Source organism: Oncorhynchus nerka, linkage group LG11 (genome assembly GCF_034236695.1).
Source record: "Oncorhynchus nerka isolate Pitt River linkage group LG11, Oner_Uvic_2.0, whole genome shotgun sequence".
Taxonomy (NCBI): Eukaryota; Metazoa; Chordata; class Actinopteri; order Salmoniformes; family Salmonidae; genus Oncorhynchus; species Oncorhynchus nerka.
In genome coordinates, this window is record NC_088406.1 from 55,579,901 (window position 1) to 55,598,761 (window position 18,861).

The window sequence follows — 18,861 nt, forward strand, 5'->3', positions numbered from 1 at the left end:
TAACAATAAAAAATATACTTTATTTTATTTTGCCTTTATTTTAACAGGGAGTCTTACTGAGACCAAGGTATATTTTACAGATATCAGAAAATGCACACATCGAAATATAAATACAAAATCGAAGCATTTTGCAAAATGCAAAGAAAAACAGGGTCATAAAAAAAAAACACAGTCAGTAAAAAGGTCCTCAATCAGTCAGTAAAAAGGTCCACAAAAGGACCAGCTGACATGTCAGTAATTCTCTCGTTAACACAGGTGTGAGTGTTGACGAGGACAAAGCTGGAGATCACACTGTCATGCTTATTGAGTTTGAATAACAGACTGGAAGCTTCAAAAGGAGGGTGGTGCTTGGAATCATTGTTCTTCCTCTGTCAATCATGGTTACCTGCAAGGAAACACATGCCGTCATCATTGCTGTGCACAAAAAGGGCTTCACAGGCAAGGATATTGCTGCCAGAAAGATTGCACCTAAATCAACCATTTATCGGATCATCAAGAACTTCAAGGAGAGCGGTTCAATTGTTGTGAAGAAGGCTTCAGGGTGCCCAAGAAAGTCCAGCAAGTGCCAGTACCGTCTCTTAAAGTTGATTCAGCTGAGGGATCGGGGCACCACCAGTATAGAGCTTTCTCAGGAATGGCAGCAGGCAGGTGTGAGTGCATCTGCACGCACAGTGAGGCAAAGACTTTTGGAGGATGGCCGGATGTCAAGAAGGGCAGCAAAGAAGCCACTTCTCTCCAGGAAAAACATCAGGGACAGACTGATATTCTGCTAAATGTACAGGGATTGGACTGCTGAGGACTGGGGTAAAGTCATTTTCTCTGAATCCCCTTTCCGATTGTTTGGTGCATCTGGAAAAAAATCTTGTCCGGAGAAGACAAGGAGAGCGCTACCATCAGTCCTGTGTCATGCCAACAGTAAAGCATCCTGAGCCCATTCATGTGTGTGGTTGCTTCTCAGCCAAGGGAGTGGGCTGGGAGGGGTATGGTCCAGAGGAGAGATGCTGGGTTCCGGTGGGGGACGTGGTGGACCCTTCAAGGCTGCGGGAGTTCCACCGTCTCCGTCCGGATCGCCTGGCGTCCCCGGGGGGGGGGGTAGTAGTAGTACTCTCCTTGTTCGGGCGGTGTTCGGCAGTCAACGTCACTGGTCTTCTAGCCATCACCAATCCATTTTTCATTTTCTATTTGTAAGAAAGTGGTAAGAAAGATCATAAAGGTCATTTCAGAATCAGGTTTAGGGGGGTAATAACTTTATGGAAACCAGTAATCACACCATGTGGATTATAAACATGTAAAGACATAGAGAACCATCAAATCAAATTCAATCAAATGTTATTGGTCACATCCACATGGTTAGCAGATGTTAATGCAAGTGTAGAGAAATGCTTGTGCTTCTAGTTCCAACAGTGCAGTAATATCTAACAAGTAATCTAATCTAGTAATTCCCCAACAACTACCTAATACACACAAATCTAAAGGAGTGAATGCGAATATATACATATAAATATATGGATGAGCGATGGCTGAGTGGCATAGGCAAGGTGCAATAGATGGTATAAAATACAGTATATACTGTACATATGATATGAGTAATGTAAGATATGTAAACATTATTAATGTGACATTATTTAAAGTGGAATTGTTTAAAGTGACTAGTGATTAATTTATTAGTGGCCAGTGATTGGGTTTCAATGTAGGCAGCAGCCTCTGAGTTAGTGATTGCTGTTGAGCAGTCTGATGGCCTTGAGATAGAAGCTGTTTTTCAGTCTCTCGGTCCCAGCTTTGATGCACCTGCCTGTACTGACCTCACCTTCTGGATGATAGCGGTGTGAACAGGCAGTGGCTCGGGTGGTTGTTTTCCTTTGATCTTTTTGGCCTTCCTGTAACATTGGGTGCTGTAGATATTATGGAGGACAGGTATTTTGCACCCGGTGATGCGTTGTGCAGATCGCACCACCCCCTGGAGAGCTTTGCGGTTGAGGGCGGAGCAGTTGCCGTACCAGGCTGTGATACAGCCCGACAGGATGCTCTCGATTGTCCATCTGTAAAAGTTTGTCAAGGTTTTGGGTGACGAGCCACATTTCTTCAGCCTCCTGAGGTTGAAGAGGCGCTGCTGCTCCTTCTTCACCACACTGTGTGGGTGGAACGAGGAACTTAAAATGTGTACGCCGAGGAACTTCACTTACTACCCTCTCCACTACTGTCCCATCTATGTGGATAGGGTGCTCCCTCTGCTGTTTCCTGAAGTCCAAGATCATCTCCTTTGTTTTGTTGACGTTGAGTGAGAGGTTGTTTTCCAGACACCACACTCAGAGCGCCCTCACATCCTCCCTGTAGGCTGCCTCGTTGTTGTTAGTAATCAAGCCCACTACTGTTGTGTCGCGTGCAAACTTGATGATTGAGTTGGAGGTGTGCATGGCCACGTAGTCATGGGTGAACAGGGGATACAGGAGGGGGCTGAGCATGCACCCTTGTGGGGCCCCAATGTTGAGGGTCAGCGAAGTGGAGATGTTGCTTCCTACCTTCAACACCTGGGGGCGGCCCGTCAGAAAGTCCAGGACCCAATTGCACAGGGTGGGTTTGAGACCCAGGGCCTCCAGCTTAATAATGAGCTTGGAGGGTACAAAGGTGTGGAATGCTGAGCTGTAGTCAATGAACAGCATTCTTACATAGGTATTCCTCTTGTCCAGATGGGATAGGGAAGTTTGCAGTGTGATGGCAATTGCATTGTTTGTGGACCTGTTGGGGTGGTATGCAAACTGAAATGGGTCTAGGGTGGCAGGTAAGGTGAAGGTGAAATGATCCTTGACTATTCTCTAAAAGCACTTCATGATGACAGAAGTGAGTGCTACGGGGGGTAGTAATTTATTTCAGTTATCTTTGCCTTCTTGGGTACAGGAACAATGGTGGCCATCTTGAAGCATGTGGGGACAGCAGACTGGGATAGGGAGCGATTGAATATTTCCGTAAACACACCAGCCAGCTGATCTGTGCATGCTCTGAGGACGCGGATAGGGATGCCGTCTGAGCCAGCAGCCTTGTGAGGGTTAACACATTTAAAGGTCTTACTCACGTTGGGCATGGAGAAGGAGAGGCCGCAGTCCTTGTTAGCAGGCCGCTATGGTGGCACTGTATTGTCCTCAAAGCGGGTAAACAAGGTGTTTAGTTTGTCTAGAAGCGAGATGTCGGTGTCCGTGACTTGGATATTTGTATTTTTATAGTCCATGATTGCCTGTGCACCCTTCTTCATACATTTCGTGTCTGAGCCGTTGAATTGCGACTACTTTGGCCCTATACTGACATTTTGCTTGTTTAATTGCCTTGTGGAGGGAATAACTACACTGTTATTATTTGGCCATATTCCCAGTCCTCTTTCCATGCAGTGGTTCGCGCTTTCTGTTTTGCGCGAATACCAGCATCCATCCACGGTTTCTGGTTAGGGCAGGTTTTAATAGTCACAGTGGGTACAGCATCGCCAATGCACTTCCTTATAAACTCACTCACTGAGTCAGCGTACAGATTGATGTTATTCCCTGAGGCTGCCCGGAACATTTCCCAGTCCGTGAGATCAAAACAATCTTGAAGCGTGGATTACGATTGGTCAGACTAGCGTTGAATGCTTCTAGTCACAGGTACATCATGTTTGAGTTTCTGCCTATAAAACGGTAGGAGCATGATGGAGTCGTGGTCGGATTTGCCGAAAGGAGGGGGAGGGAGGGCTTTGTATGCATCGCTTAAGTTAGAGTAGCAGTGATCGAGTGTATTGCCAACGCGAGTGCTGCAATCAATATGCTGATAGAATTTAGGTAGCCTTGTTCTCAAATGTGTTAAAATCCCCAGCTACAATAAATGCAACCTCAGGATATATGGTTTCCAGTTTTACATAGAGTCCAGTGAAGTTCCTTGAGGGCCATCGTGGTGTCTGCTTGAGGGGGTATATACACAGCTGTGACAATAAATGATGAGAATTCTCTTGGGAGATAATATGGCCGGAATTTGATTGTAAGGAATTCTAGGTCGGGTGAGCAGAAGGACTTGAGTTCCTGTATGTTATTATGATTACACCATGAGTCGTTATTCATGAAGCTTACACCCCTGCACTTCTTCTTCCCAGAGAGGTGTTTATCTCTGTCGGTGCGACGCATGAAGAAGCCCAGTGGCTGAAACGACTCCAACAACCTATCCCTAGAGAGCCATGTTTCCGTGAAACAGAGACTGTTACAATCTCTGATGTCTCCCTGGAAGGCAACCCTTGTTTGAATTTTGTCTACCTTGTTGTCAAGAGACCAGACATTGGTGAGTAGTATACTCATAAGCAATGGGCGGTGTGCACTTCTACGGAGCCTGACCAGGAGGCCGCTCCATCTGCCGCTTCTGCGGCGACGTTGTTTTGGGTCGGTTTATGGGATGAGATCCACTGTCCTGGGTGGTGGTCCGAATAATGGATCCATTTCGGAAAAGTCGTATTCCTGGTCGTAATGTTGGTAAGCTGATTTTGCTCTTTTATCCAATAGTTCTTCCCAGCTGTATGTAATAACACTTAAGATTTTCTGGGCTAACAATGTAATAATAATAATAATACATTTTTTTTTAAATACTGCATAGTTTCCTAAGGACTCAAAGCAAGGCGACTATCTCTGTCGGCGCCACCTCAAGGAGGTGTAACAGTGATGAAAAGGCTATTCAATGTACAATAGTAGTCTTTTGTAGCAAGGAATATGTGTTAAATAAGTTTACATACATCCATGACAGAATAGTTTAATGGATTCCTTTAAAGGTTTTGTAAGTAAGTTGTAACAGGCCACAGTCAGCAGTCAGAATTAACCTAGAGGCACCAAAACATCAACGTTTAGAGAAGCTTGAAGATTATTCCACAAGTAAGGTGCAAAGAGCTGATTTACATAACTCTGCACAGAGCAAAGGAATTTCCAGAGCTAGCAATCCCTGAGGCTGGGTATGATAACTCCGACTCGTACTTCTAATGGTTATTATATATTTTAGCTACAGAGGGAGTTTACAGTATGTCAAAGAGCTTTATAAAGGCAAAGGGAGCAATGAATTGACTTATGTGACCTCGTCATGCTCTATCTGAACAACAGTATGCTTTCATTATTTTGCAGAAAAACCTTTATTGAATGATTAATGAATACGTGTAAAACTAAGTATATGTTTTCCAGAATGCACAAAAATAATATCACTTGTGAATTATATATTTGCCGCCGGAATATTCTAGGTATTATCAAGTGCTTGTCAAATTGTAAATGAGAGACTGATGTATTGTGTACAGCCTGTGCAAAAAACGAACCATAGTTCATGCCTTTCATGTGACTATGCGTGGAAGCCAGGAGATGCTTAATGTGTTTAATTATTGGTCAATTACCATGAGGCCATCAATTATTTACAAAATTTCATGACTGCCACAGCCCTAGACATGACCCGGTTGTCTGTAAAGGGTTGTTCAGTTCTGAACTGGGTGGTTCTGTTCAGTTCTGAACTTGGTTGTTCAATTCAATCAATTTTATCCCCCAAGAGTCAATCTATAGCTGGGCTTAAAAAGTAACATACAGAGAAAATATAATAGAACAAATCAGATCTGGGTTCAAATTCATGCATATTTAAAGATCCAATGCAGCCTTTGTTATAGAAAATAATTTCCTGGTAACAATTAAGCACCTTACTGTGATTGTTTTCCAATTAATATGGTCAAAAAGCAACTAAAATGATTTCTTAGCAAATAATTATTCCAAGACTGTCTGGGATTAGTCTGAGTGGGCAGGGGAAAACAACTACAGTGCCTTGCGAAAGTATTCGGCCCCCTTGAACTTTGCGACCTTTTGCCACATTTCAGGCTTCAAACATAAAGATTTAAAACTGTATTTTTTTGTGAAGAATCAACAACAAGTGGGACACAATCATGAAGTGGAACGACATTTATTGGATATCTCAAACTTTTTTAACAAATCAAAAACTGAAAAATTGGGCGTGCAAAATTATTCAGCCCCCTTAAGTTAATACTTTGTAGCGCCACCTTTTGCTGCGATTACAGCTGTAAGTCGCTTGGGGTATGTCTCTATCAGTTTTGCACATCGAGAGACTGAAATTTTTTCCCATTCCTCCTTGCAAAACAGCTCGAGCTCAGTGAGGTCGATGGATGGATGGCCATTCTAACACCTGGATATGTTTATTTTTGAACCATTCCATTGTAGATTTTGCTTTATGTTTTGGATCATTGTCTTGTTGGAAGACAAATCTCCGTCCCAGTCTCAGGTCTTTTGCAGACTCCATCAGGTTTTCTTCCAGAATGGTCCTGTATTTGGCTCCATCCATCTTCCCATCAATTTTAACCATCTTCCCTGTCCCTGCTGAAGAAAAGCAGGCCCAAACCATGATGCTGCCACCACCATGTTTGACAGTGGGGATGGTGTGTTCAGGGTGATGAGCTGTGTTGCTTTTACGCCAAACATAACGTTTTACATTGTTGCCAAAAAGTTCAATTTTGGTTTCATCTGACCAGAGCACCTTCTTCCACATGTTTGGTGTGTCTCCCAGGTGGCTTGTGGCAAACTTTAAACGACACTTTTTATGGATATCTTTAAGAAATGGCTTTCTTCTTGCCACTCTTCCATAAAGGCCAGATTTGTGCAATATACGACTGATTGTTGTCCTATGGACAGAGTCTCCCACCTCAGCTGTAGATCTCTGCAGTTCATCCAGAGTGATCATGGGCCTCTTGGCTGCATCTCTGATCAGTCTTCTCCTTGTATGAGCTGAAAGTTTAGAGGGACGGCCAAGTCTTGGTAGATTTGCAGTGGTCTGTCTGATACTCCTTCCATTTCAATATTATCGCTTGCACAGTGCTCCTTGGGATGTTTAAAGCTTGGGAAATCTTTTTGTATCCCAATCCGGCTTTAAACTTCTTCACAACAGTATCTCGGACCTGCCTGGTGTGTTCCTTGTTCTTCATGATGCTCTCTGCGCTTTTAACGGACCTCTGAGACTATCACAGTGCAGGTGCATTTATACGGAGACTTGATTACACACAGGTGGATTGTATTTATCATCATTAGTCATTTAGGTCAACATTGGATCATTCAGAGATCCTCACTGAACTTCTGGAGAGAGTTTGCTGCACTGAAAGTAAAGGGGCTGAATAATTTTGCACGCCCAATTTTTCAGTTTTTGATTTGTTAAAAAAGTCTGAAATATCCAATAAATGTCGTTCCACTTCATGATTGTGTCCCACTTGTTGTTGATTCTTCACAAAAAAATACAGTTTTATATCTTTATGTTTGAAGCCTGAAATGTGGCAAAATGTCGCAGTTCAAGGGGGCCGAATACTTTCGCAAGGCACTGTAGTTGTTATTGGCAGAGGTTATGAATTATCTTTATTATTGGTCTATTAACTCATTTACTGCCTGGTGATGTCAGCAGGCCGGCCAAAACTCCATTTTACCAAACCAGGCAAAAAATTTCAGGCGTTTATTTTCAAACCGTTAATCTAAAAAGGCATCACCATCATTTTCACAGTATTATTCCAACCCCGTAGCGTGGAAATATATGTAAAACACAGGCAAATCACATTTTTGACTGCACTGAGCCTTTACGTAATTGTATTTTAAATACAGTTTTCTGTGTATTTGAGTATTATCATTTTTTAAATAAAGTACATGCCAATACATTCCACAAGTTTTTTTTCAAATACATTACAATATTCAACTACATGTATTTTCAAAGGAGCTTTGTCTAAATACTTACTTCGAAATGTATTAAGGTTATTTAAATAAATATGATTTGAACACAGGTCTGGGACAAATGCATAACCATATATAACCAACAACATATGGCATATCAAGAACAAGACAGGACAGATGCACACTTCAGGCATGAAGTCCAGCTATGTGGCAAGGCTGTCGATATGACTAACTCTTTTGACATGCTGTGCCTGAAGGTCACTCTCCAGTGGTGTATCTAGAGGATGGCCGTCTGGATTTTGTCAAGGTTGCGCTAGTGCAGCAGTCTGGTCCAGCAGGGCTTCGAGGAGCTGGTCAAGCCTCTGGTGGCCCTTTGTAACCTAAAGCTCAGAGCCCAGCCCTCCCCCATCCCCTGTGGCCTGTACGCTGGAGATCGGGCCTTGTTTTCCACCAACCCTAAGGAGCCACATCCACAGGAGGCTGCCGCTCAACTCAAGAACCTTGTCCAGGTAGCTAGGGATTGAGGACGTTTTGAAGGTTTCAAAATGTCACAATCAAACCTGGAGTGGGAAAGTGACAGAGAAGCTGTTATACAGGGATATTGGCTACTCCTGTGAGGTCAAGATGTGTCTTCCTCACTGTCACTGAATTGAGGATACTGGTGTGTGTTTGAGTTTAATGTGTGTGTGGTTCAAGCAGGTCTAGGAACACTTCTATGCTGCAATAGTTTTTGTCGGGGGGCTAGGGTCAGACTGTTATATCTGGAGTATTTATCCTGTCTTATCTGGTGTCCTGTGTGAATTTTAGTATGCTCTCTAACATTCTCTCTCCCTCTCGGAAGACCTGAGCCGTAGGACCATGCCTCAGGACTACCTGGCCTGATGACTCCTTGCTGTCCCCAGTCCACCAGGTCGTGCTTCTGCTTCAGTTTCACCTGCTCTGCCTGCGGATATGGATCCCTGATCTGTTCACCGGACGTGCTACCTTGTCCCGGACCTGCTGTTTTCGACTCTCTCTCTCTACTGCACCTGCAGTAGAATGATCAGCTCTGATTGGCTCTGACAAGCCAACTGACATTTACTCCTGAGGTGTTGACCTGTTGCACCCTCTACAACCACTGTGATTTTGGTTGTAGAGGGTGTAAAGTACATGCCAATACATGCCTGTTACAGGGGCTGAGTCACTGGCTTACTAGGGCTCTTTCATACCGTCCCTAGGAGCGGATCTTCCTGTCTGGGTTGACGCCCCCCATTTGGGTTGTGCCGTGGCGGAGATCTTTGTGGGCTATACTCGGCCTTGTCTCAGGATGGTAAGTTGGTGGTTGAAGATATCCCTCTAGTGGTGTGGGGGCTGTGCTTTGGCAAAGTGGGTGGGGTTATATCCTTCCTGTTTGGCCCTGTCCGGGGGTGTCATCGGATGGGGCCACAGTGTCTCCTGACCCCTCCTGTATGATCTCCAGTATTTATTCTGCAGTAGTTTATGTGTTGGGGGGCTAGGGTCAGTTTGTTATATCTGGAGTACTTCCCCTGTCCTATCCGGTGTCCTGTGTGAATTTAAGTATGCACTCTCTAATTCTCTCTTTCTTTCTCTCTCTCTCGGAGGACCTGAGCCCTAGGACCATGCCTCAGGACTACCTGACATGATGACTCCTTGGTGTCCCCAGTCCACCTGGCCGTGCTGCTGCTCCAGTTGCAACTGTTCTGCCTGTGATTATTATTATTTGACCATGCTGGTCATTTATGAACATTTGAACATCTTGGCCATGTTCTGTTATAATCTCCACCCGGCACAGCCAGAAGAGGACTAGCCACCCCACATAGCCTGGTTCCTCTCTAGGTTTCTTCCTAGGTTTTGGCCTTTCTAGGGAGTTTTTCCTAGCCACCATGCTTCTACACCTGCATTTCTTGCTGTTTGGGGTTTTAGGCTGGGTTTCTGTACAGCACTTTGAGATATCAGCTGATGTACGAAGGGCTATATAAATACATTTGATTTGATTTTTAATTGACCCGGCTGGTCATCTATGAACATTTGAAGATCTTGGCCATGTACTGTTATAATCTCCAACCAGCATAGCCAGAAGAGGAGCCCAACAAAATGCATCGGACAGAAAAGGGGTTGTCTTGGCCAACTCCTGAGCATTTTTAGTGAGGCTGCTTCAGTGTTTTCTTAAATGGCATCAGAAGAGCTAACTGTATAATATAAATCCAAAAATACCAACATTTTTTATGACCTCATGTCTCTCACATCTGCATGTTCACAATAAATGTTCTAATTTATTATTCAATATGAATATTTAGTGTAATTTGTAAGCATAATTTTTACTGGTGTGGTCAAACACTTTCACCGTAACAGCAGGTGGCAGTGTCGCTGCGAAACTGCCTCCAGTGTTTCACACAGATAGAAGAAGTCGGACTTCCTGTTAACTTCCGTAAACAAAATGCTAGTTAGCTAATTCAAAATTATGAACACGATAACATGTAATGGTTCAAATTGATCACTTTATGGTAAGTAGCTAATTAACTCGCAAAATACCCATAGGCAACAGCCAGAATTGTATCAGTTACCAAAATCGTGCCAAACAATACCATTGCAAGGCTTGTTTTGACATTGGCTAACTTGCTAATGTTTGTAACTGTTGTACGTTAGCTACACTCCGTTGTATACTCTTAGTTTTATCTAGATTGTATAATTTGAATTGCTTTACAATAAAAAATACGTTTGCTAATGTTGGCTGGCTAGCTAGCTATTTAGCGTTGTTTTGTTTAGTTAACTTAGCTTTCTTTAAAAAACATCAAACCTTTTGCCACTGATTCAGCTTCACTACCAAGCTAATTTGCTAGCTAAGTATTGCTAATCAAACCCATGAACTATGATGTGCAGTAGAGGGATTTTTGATTTGTCATTGAGGTCTTGTTACCTTCATAGCATGTTGATTTAAAGGATTTCCTCCCACCATCTCGATGTCTCATGGAAATGCCAACTCGTTAACTTCTCACACTGGAAGAAATGGAGAACTGCTGGAGTGTTCAAAAGCGGAGAGAAATGGAGCATCTGCAACAGACAGAGTGCTGCCAGTGAGAATTAATGCAGGTCCTGGCGTAAGAGCCCGAGAGCCAGTTATAAAAAAGCTGGGTACCAGTAGCACTGCCTTCATTGGACCTGTATGCTGTCCTCCTAAGGCAGTCCAGAGAGCTCCCAAACCCCCAAAAGTAAGGAAACTTTCCAAACCTAACATTGAAGAGACACTGAGTGAGTTCTACAAAGAGCTTGAGGAGATTGATCCAAAAGACAGCGTTGACAGTAGCACGGCCAAAAATGAAGGCTCAGTTGAATTACTCACGGCTCATAACCCACCCCCTGCAAGAGAAGTGTCAAACGCAAGCCATGGCCATAAGCAACCTAATCATGTGCCTTGCCCACACTGGTATGACAACGAGCCATACCAGCCCAGGAGACCGATACCTAAGGGGCCCAGCTATGGTCCCTACTCAGATCATAATCACTGGCAACCTCCCCCACCTTTCCACAGTCAGCCATACTACAGGTTCCACAGACCTCCCCACCGCTTCCTGCCACCACCTCCAATCCCCTGCCTCCCGCCACTACCTCCCACAGACCACCGGTATCACCCCCAACGAGAGGGATCCCAGCAGGTCCCACCTTTTCACCGGTTCCCTGTCCCTGATGGGTACAGGAACTCTCCAGACTTGGATGGCCATGCCTTTCCCCCACAGCACTCTAACAACAGAGACGGAGGGGGCTACGGTTGGAGAGATGACAAGTATGATCAGCAGGGTAATGACCAGCCTTATAACCAGCAAGGTTCTTCTGAATGGCAGCAGAGGTTTGACAGAGCACCTGAGCCACCTCTGCCAGAGGATCAGCACCAACCACCAGAAGATAAAACATATGACTATGATCCTTCTCTGGTTCTCATTCTGATGAGGGGAGCACCGGGATCTGGAAAATCAACACTGGCCAGGTATGTTTTTATCAGGGAAACATTGTTGGGTAACTAACAAACTATAATAGGTTTAGAACAAGTATATAGACATTTTATGAATCAGTAATAAAACAGTTGTAAATGTGTCTTTTTCAAGCATCAAGATTACAATCGCACAATTTCAACCAATAAGTCATAAGTTAACTGTTTACTCATATTTGAATGAATTTACCTCTATTTTAAAAGCATTTGTTTTGAGCCATTGCATGTGTGTTTCTCCAGGGAACTGCTGTCGACAGGCTCCAGTGGGCAGGTTCTGAGTACAGATGACTACTTCTCCCAGGAAGAAGGCTACCTCTACGATCCCAGTCTGCTGGGGGCCGCACACCACTGGAACCAGAACCGAGGTTGGCTCTATAGCAGTGTCTTTAAAAATGCGCTTGATTTTCTTTTCATAAAGTAGTAATAAATGAGGTCCATCGTTGCTATTGTTTTGAAATATATTTTTAAGGTATATTCTAATTTTATTGAACACATAAAGAATGACAGTGGGAAAGAGATTTGTCTAAGGGCAGTAGCTCTGAATCAAACCTATGCCGATACAGCCAGGCCACCATCATTGCTATTAATATTATATATTGTTTTATTGGATATGTTTAATTTATTATCTTGTTTGTTTTGTAAACATGTAAAAAAGGAGTGTATAAATGATTTTGCCTCAATGCTTTTGTATTCTTTCAGCCCAAGAAGCCATGTGTAAATGCTGTTCTCCCGTCATTATTGATAACACAAATATGCAAGCTTGGGAAATGAAGCCATATGTTAAACTGGTATGTTTATCCTGTTTTATTGTCTTTTTTGCAGACAGTATGTTTCAGTTATCAAAAATCTACCCATTTGATGTACATTTGAATGAATATGATGAATACTTATTTCTCATCATGCAGGCCTTGGAGAGAGGATACAGTATCAACTTTCATGAGCCTCACACCAGCTGGAAATTTGATCCCGTCGAGTTAGAGAAGTAAGTCTGTCCATGATTGTCTGCAGTAAAAGATACTATCGTCATGTAAAGATGCTATGTATTTAGAGAATATACATTATTCAAATAATATATGGTACATCGTAGGGCGTTCACTCGCTGCTCTAGAATGCAGGGGAAAACAGGTTAATTCAAGAGGGTGCTACTAACTTCATGTCAAAACATAGTTTTCTTTGCCTCATGTCATCATAAATCAAATACAATGATTAGATTGTTCTCTACAGTATTAGAATCTTACTATTCTTGTACTAACAGTGTTGATGAAATAAGAACATTAGTTTGTTGTGACCGTTTATAGTTTAGACTGTGCTGCTCTTAGTTGTATCTCTTCCATTTTCGGCATTTGGAGGTGTTTCCACGCATTGAACCAATCCAAATCAACTTTACACCCTTGTCAGTGTCATATCCAGATCATTGGCTTCAACCACGATCAATCTATGTTGAGAGGGGCTGTTATGGCGATTTAAACGGCCACACCAACAGAAATCCACTTTTTCGAGGTGAAAGATGATGGCCAGAGTTTACCCATGATGTACAACGATTTATGTCAAAGGGTCATTTTTGTCAAAGTATGATATATTTGGCCTTAATGTGGGAAATCTGAAGTGAGACATTTGTGGTAATCCGTGTCAATGCCGTGTCTTCCTTGAAAATTATAGGTGGGTCTAATACTGATTGGTTAAAAGCACATTCCAGCTGGTGTCTATTCCACAAATTACAACAGGCTAAATCTATGACGTTAAAATGCCTATTTACTCTGTTCCATCTGACTGCGCAATCCACTGTCTCATCAGCCCAGCCAGGCAAGTTATAAACTTGATCTCTACTATAAAAAGCATCTTGACATTATCTCACAATTTTTTAAGACTAACATTTAGTTTTCAACAGAGGAAATTTGTATCAACCTTTGTCTGTCTCTCCGACATTTGCATCATTGTTTCAATATTCATATTCGATCTCCAGCTGTCCCATAGTAATGAACGTGTAGGAGTCCGGACGAGATATGCAGGCAGCGTTTCTCAGCAAGTTGAAATCATGAATCAGCTGGCTTCATTTTTATGGATATATATACAAAGAAATGTCAATTGAAAAAAGGTTCAACAAAAAGAAGTGCAGCTAGTTTGCAGTCTTTGCAGCTTCAGTTTGAAGTTATTGTGTTAACTGTGTTGTTGGCTAGCTCCTTTAAACAACAGTGTTCTGACGAGAGACCAACAACAACAAAAAATCACTAGAAAACAGCTTAAACAAACACAAATGTAACTACTGTTATTCTGGCTGCATTGTTTGACGTGACTAAGTTAGCTGTAGTTGGCTAACTAGCAAGCAAAGGATAAGAACGTTGCCAGCCAGTATGGCAATGGAACATTTAGAACAAACGACTGGGTCCATAGATGCAGAACCAAAAGACTGAACGACTGAGTCGTGTCTCTCGCAACCCGAACCAATAGAACAAACGACCAGCCGGCTTGGATAGCAACCCTATATTTGTATCGGGGCTATATCTTGTGGAAGGATTAAATAGTATGAATAAATGCATCAAAGTGTTTAAAGAAAATATGTCAATCATTATTTGAATATGTTGGTAACCCATTGTATAAAAGTCATAATACACTTGAAGCCAGTGTTTGGAGCATTATCACTTAAACGATACGGCACCCACGGAAGAAAAACAAGTCCCTTATCTATGTTGTGCTGTTACATTTGTATTAGTGTTTCGAATCCGATGCCCAGGATGTTACATGTCATTTGCGGTGTGCATCATGGGCAAAGTCGTAGTTTCCTATCATTTCACTTGCCCTGTGAGAACCATGAGCACGGTCTGACTTGGCTTTGCTGTACTGAAGCCTAGCAGCAGCCTACCTACTATAGGATGCACCTTAGCTAGCTACACTGACACCTGTCTGTGCCCTATTTGTTGATATTGATCCACTCCCTGTGGAAATCACCACAACGTTCCTTCCCACCCCCAATTTATGATTATGTATTGTAATGAATAGACATTACAATTACATAATAGCCTGTATCATTCTTCGGATGTGGAACGTTAACGAACATTTCCGCTCTAGGACTAGATAAATCGAAATAGGAGCGATAACTTCCTCTGGAGGGGTCCATTAAAGGGAAAGACTCAGAAATACACCATGACAACTGGAACAGATCACTTTCGAGGAGGGTAGATGTTGAAATTTAGTCTGTTAGCTTTGTAAATGAATATACTGTGTGTATAGAAACCATGCATTCGAAAGTATTTAGACTCATTGAATTTATCAAAATTGTTAGGTTACAGCTTTATTCTAAAATGGATGAAATAAAATGCCCTCATCAATCTACACACAGTACCCCGTAATAACAATTTGAAAACAGGTTTTTTGAAATGTATTACTATTTAATCCACTTTAGTATAAGGTTGTTGGATTCTGGGTTAAACTTGGAACATTGCTATCCTAGAGCGTTGATACATCAGAGGTAAGACTGGTATCTGAGGGGTGATAGAGACTGGTTTTTACATAGAGACTGGTTTTTACATTTTACATGATAGAGACTGTTTTTTACAAACCTTGAATGAGACTCGTTTTATAGGTTAACACCCTATAATTGAATGCCTGTTTTTTATATGTTTTGCATGAAGACATACTTTATAGCTTATTTATAAAACAAATCGTATGTAGAGCAGAAGAAACCTCCCAATACACCCGTCCTTCCCCCCTCCAGGAGAAACAAGCACAGTGTGTCAAGGGAGAAGATTGGGCAGATGCTGGAGCGGTTTGAGCTGCCCATGTCCTTGGACATTGTGATGAACTCCCAGGAGCCCATTAGACCCACAAGACATCCCTCACAGCAGCAGAGACACAGCAGGGCCAAACACTCAGACTTCCACTAGTCTCGATGTCCTGGTGTATTCATTAGTGTACACCATAGCAAAATGTTCTTCACTTTCGCAAAACGCTATGTGAAGGAAAACAAAAGCAAGTCTTTCTTATTGCAAGTTTAAGTAGTCCCTCCCCATTTCTGCTCCCCCCCTCCCCTAGTAAATACAACCCTGATGACTATCAACCAACCACAGTCAATGATCAGAGACAGAGCTGTATTACAAATTTCTTTTTTTAAATGATACTACCAGCATTTTACAGGATTGTTACTGTATTTGATTTATACTGGCAGAATTTAAACCTATTTTTGTGAAAATAACATTTTCAGTGGCACTGAAGTAACTTTTTTTCCTATGTATTTCAACTGTATAAATTACAGGGTTTTTATTTATTTTTACTATTTTCTCCATTGTAGAATAGTAGTGACATCAAAACTATGAAATAACACATGGAATCATGTAGTAACCAAAAAAGGGTTAAACAAATCAAAATATATTTTCTATTTCTTCAAAGTAGCCATTCTTTGCCTTGGTGGCAGCTTTGCACCCTCTTGGCATTCTCTCAACCAGCTTCACCTGGAATGCTTTTCCAACAGTCTTGAAGGAGTTTCCACATATGCTGAGCACTTGTTGGCTGCTTTTCCTTCACTCTGAGGTCCAACTCATCCCAAACCATCTCAATTGGGTTGAGGTCAGTGTGATTGTGGAGGCCAGGTCATCTGATGCAGCACTCCATCACTCTCCTTCTTGGTCAAATAGCCCTTACACAGCCTGGATGTTTGTTGGATCATTGTCCTGTTGAAAAACATATGATGGTCCCACGAAGCGCAAACCAGATGGGACGGCGTATCGTTGCAGAATGCTGTGGTAGCCATGCTGGTTAAGTGTGCCTTGAATTATACATAAATCACAGACAGTGTCACCAGAAAAGCACCATCACACCACCTCCTCCGTACTTCACGGTGGGAACCACACATGCAGAGATCATCCGTTCACCTACTCAGCGTTTCACAAAGACACGGCGGTTGGAACCAAAAATCTAAAATTTGGACTCAAGGACAGATTTCCGCTGGTTTAATGTCCATTGCTCAAATTTCTTGGCTCAAGCAATTCTATTTTTCTTATTGGTGTCCTTTAGTAGTGGTTTCTTTGCAGCAATTTGACCATGAAGGCTTGATTCACACAGTCTCCTCAGAACAGTTGATGTTGAGATGTGTCTGTTACTTGAACTCTGAGAAGCATTTATTTGGGCTGCAATTTCTGAGCCTGGTAACTCTAATGAACTTATCCTCTGCAGTAACTCTGGGTCTTGCTTTCTTGTGTCGGTCCTCATGAGAGCCAGCTTCATCATGGCGCTTGATTGTTTTTGCGACTGCACTTGAAGAAACTTTCAAAGTTCTTGAAATGTTCTGTATTGACTGACCTTCATGTCTTAAATGAATGATGGACTGTCGTTTCTCTTTGCTTATTTGAGCTGTACTTGCCCTATCTGGTCTTTTACCAGATAGGGCTATCTTCTGTATACCACCTATACCTTGTCACAACATAAGTGATTGGCTCAAACGCATTAAGAAGGAAAGAAATTCCACAAGTTAATGTTTAACAAGGCACACCTGTTAATTGAAATGCATTCCAGGTGACTACCTCATGAAGCTGGTCACCAAGGCAAAGGGTGGCTTCTCAAATATAAAATATATTTTGATTAACACTTTTTTGGTTACTACATGATCACATATGTGTCATTTCATAGTTTTGTCTTCACTATTATTCTACAATGTAGAAAATAGTAAAAAATAAAAACCCTTGAATGAGTAGGTGTCCAAACGTTTGACTGGTAGGGTATACATTTCTTAATTCCATTATTTTACTTTTAGATATGTGTGAATTTTTAGATACTACTGCACTGTTGGAGCTAGGAACATAAGCATTTCGCTACACCTGCAAAACATCTGCTAAATATGTGTATGAGACCAATAGTTTGATTAGATTTTTTACTTGTACATTTTTGTCATTAAAAATTGTTAAATGGGTGTTGTGTTCTTCAAGTCTATCCTGCATGTTGTGTGTGTGTGTGTGTGGGGGGGGCTTACCCTTTTCATATGTAATATTAAGTTGAAGTCAGAAGTTTACAAACACCTAAGCCAACTACGTTTAAACTCAGTTTTTCACAATTCCTGACATTTAATCCCAGTAAAAAGTCCCTGTTTTAGGTCAGTTAGAATCACCACTTTATTTTAAGAATGTGAAATGTCAGAATAATAGTAGAGAGTGATTTATTTCAGCTTTTATTTCTTTCATCACATTCCCAGTGGGTCAGAAGTTTACATACACTCAATTAGTATTTGGTAAAATTACCTTTAAATTGTTTAACTTGGTTCAAACATTTTGGGTAGCCTTCCACAAGCTTCCCACAATAAGTTGGGTGAATTTTGGCACATTCCTCCTGACAGAGCTGGTGTAGCTGAGTCAGGTTTGTAGGCCTCTTTGCTCACACACGCTTTTTCAGTTCTGCCCACACATTTTCCATAGGATTGAGGTCAGGGCCACTTCAATACCTTGACTTGGTTGTCCTTAAAGCAATTTTGCCACAACTTTGGAAGTATGCTTGGGGTCATTGTCCATTTGGAAGACCCAATTGTGACCAAGCTTTAACTTCCTGACTGATGTCTTGAGATGTTACTTCAATATATCCACATAATTGTCCTCCCTCATGATGCCATCTATTTTGTTTAGTGCACCAGTCCCTCCTGCAGCAAAACAACCCCACAACATGATGCTGCCACCCACGTGCTTCACGGTTGGGATGGTTTTCTTCAGCTTGCAAGCCTCCACCTGGTCATTATTGCCAAACAATTTTTGTTTCATCAGACCAGAGGACATTTCTCCAAAAAGTATGATTTGGAGTATGATTGTCCCCATGTGCAGTTGCAAACCGTAGTCTGGCTTTTTTATGGCGGTTTTGGAGCAGTGGCTTCTTCCTTGCTGAGCGGCCTTTCAGGTTATGTCAATATAGGATTTGTTTTACTGTGGATATAGATACTTTTGTACCTGTTTCCTCCAGCAACTTCACAAGGTCCTTTGCACAAGGTCCTTTTCTGGGATCGATTTGCACTTTGCGCACCAAAGTTCGTTCATCTCTAGGGGACAGAACGTGTCTCCTTCCTGAGCAGTATGACTGCTGTGTGGTCCCATGGTGTTTATACTTGCATACTATAGGTTGCACAGGTGAATGTGGTACGTTCAGGCGTTTGGAAATTGCTCCCAAAGACGAACCAGACTTTTCTGAGGTCTTGTCTGATTTATTTTGATTTTTCCCATA

At 42.1% G+C, this 18,861-nt stretch overlaps 1 protein-coding gene and 1 long non-coding RNA gene across 2 annotated transcripts; one reads left to right on the forward strand and one right to left on the reverse strand.

Moving 5' to 3' along the window:
- Positions 1–18: 18 nt before the first annotated feature.
- Positions 19–10,692, reverse strand: LOC115137175 (uncharacterized). The gene is made up of 2 exons (XR_010465111.1): positions 10,606–10,692; positions 19–1,178 (listed from the first exon to the last, which is right to left on the reverse strand). It is a non-coding gene; the product is annotated as an uncharacterized LOC115137175 (long non-coding RNA).
- LOC115137174 (NEDD4-binding protein 2-like 2) lies at positions 10,649–17,572 on the forward strand. The gene is made up of 5 exons (XM_029673303.2): positions 10,649–11,670; positions 11,914–12,038; positions 12,373–12,461; positions 12,579–12,655; positions 15,386–17,572. The coding sequence occupies exons 1-5, from the start codon at positions 10,649–10,651 to the stop codon at positions 15,552–15,554; spliced, it is 1,482 nt and encodes a 493-aa protein (XP_029529163.1). The 3' UTR covers positions 15,555–17,572.
- Positions 17,573–18,861: the final 1,289 nt, after the last annotated feature.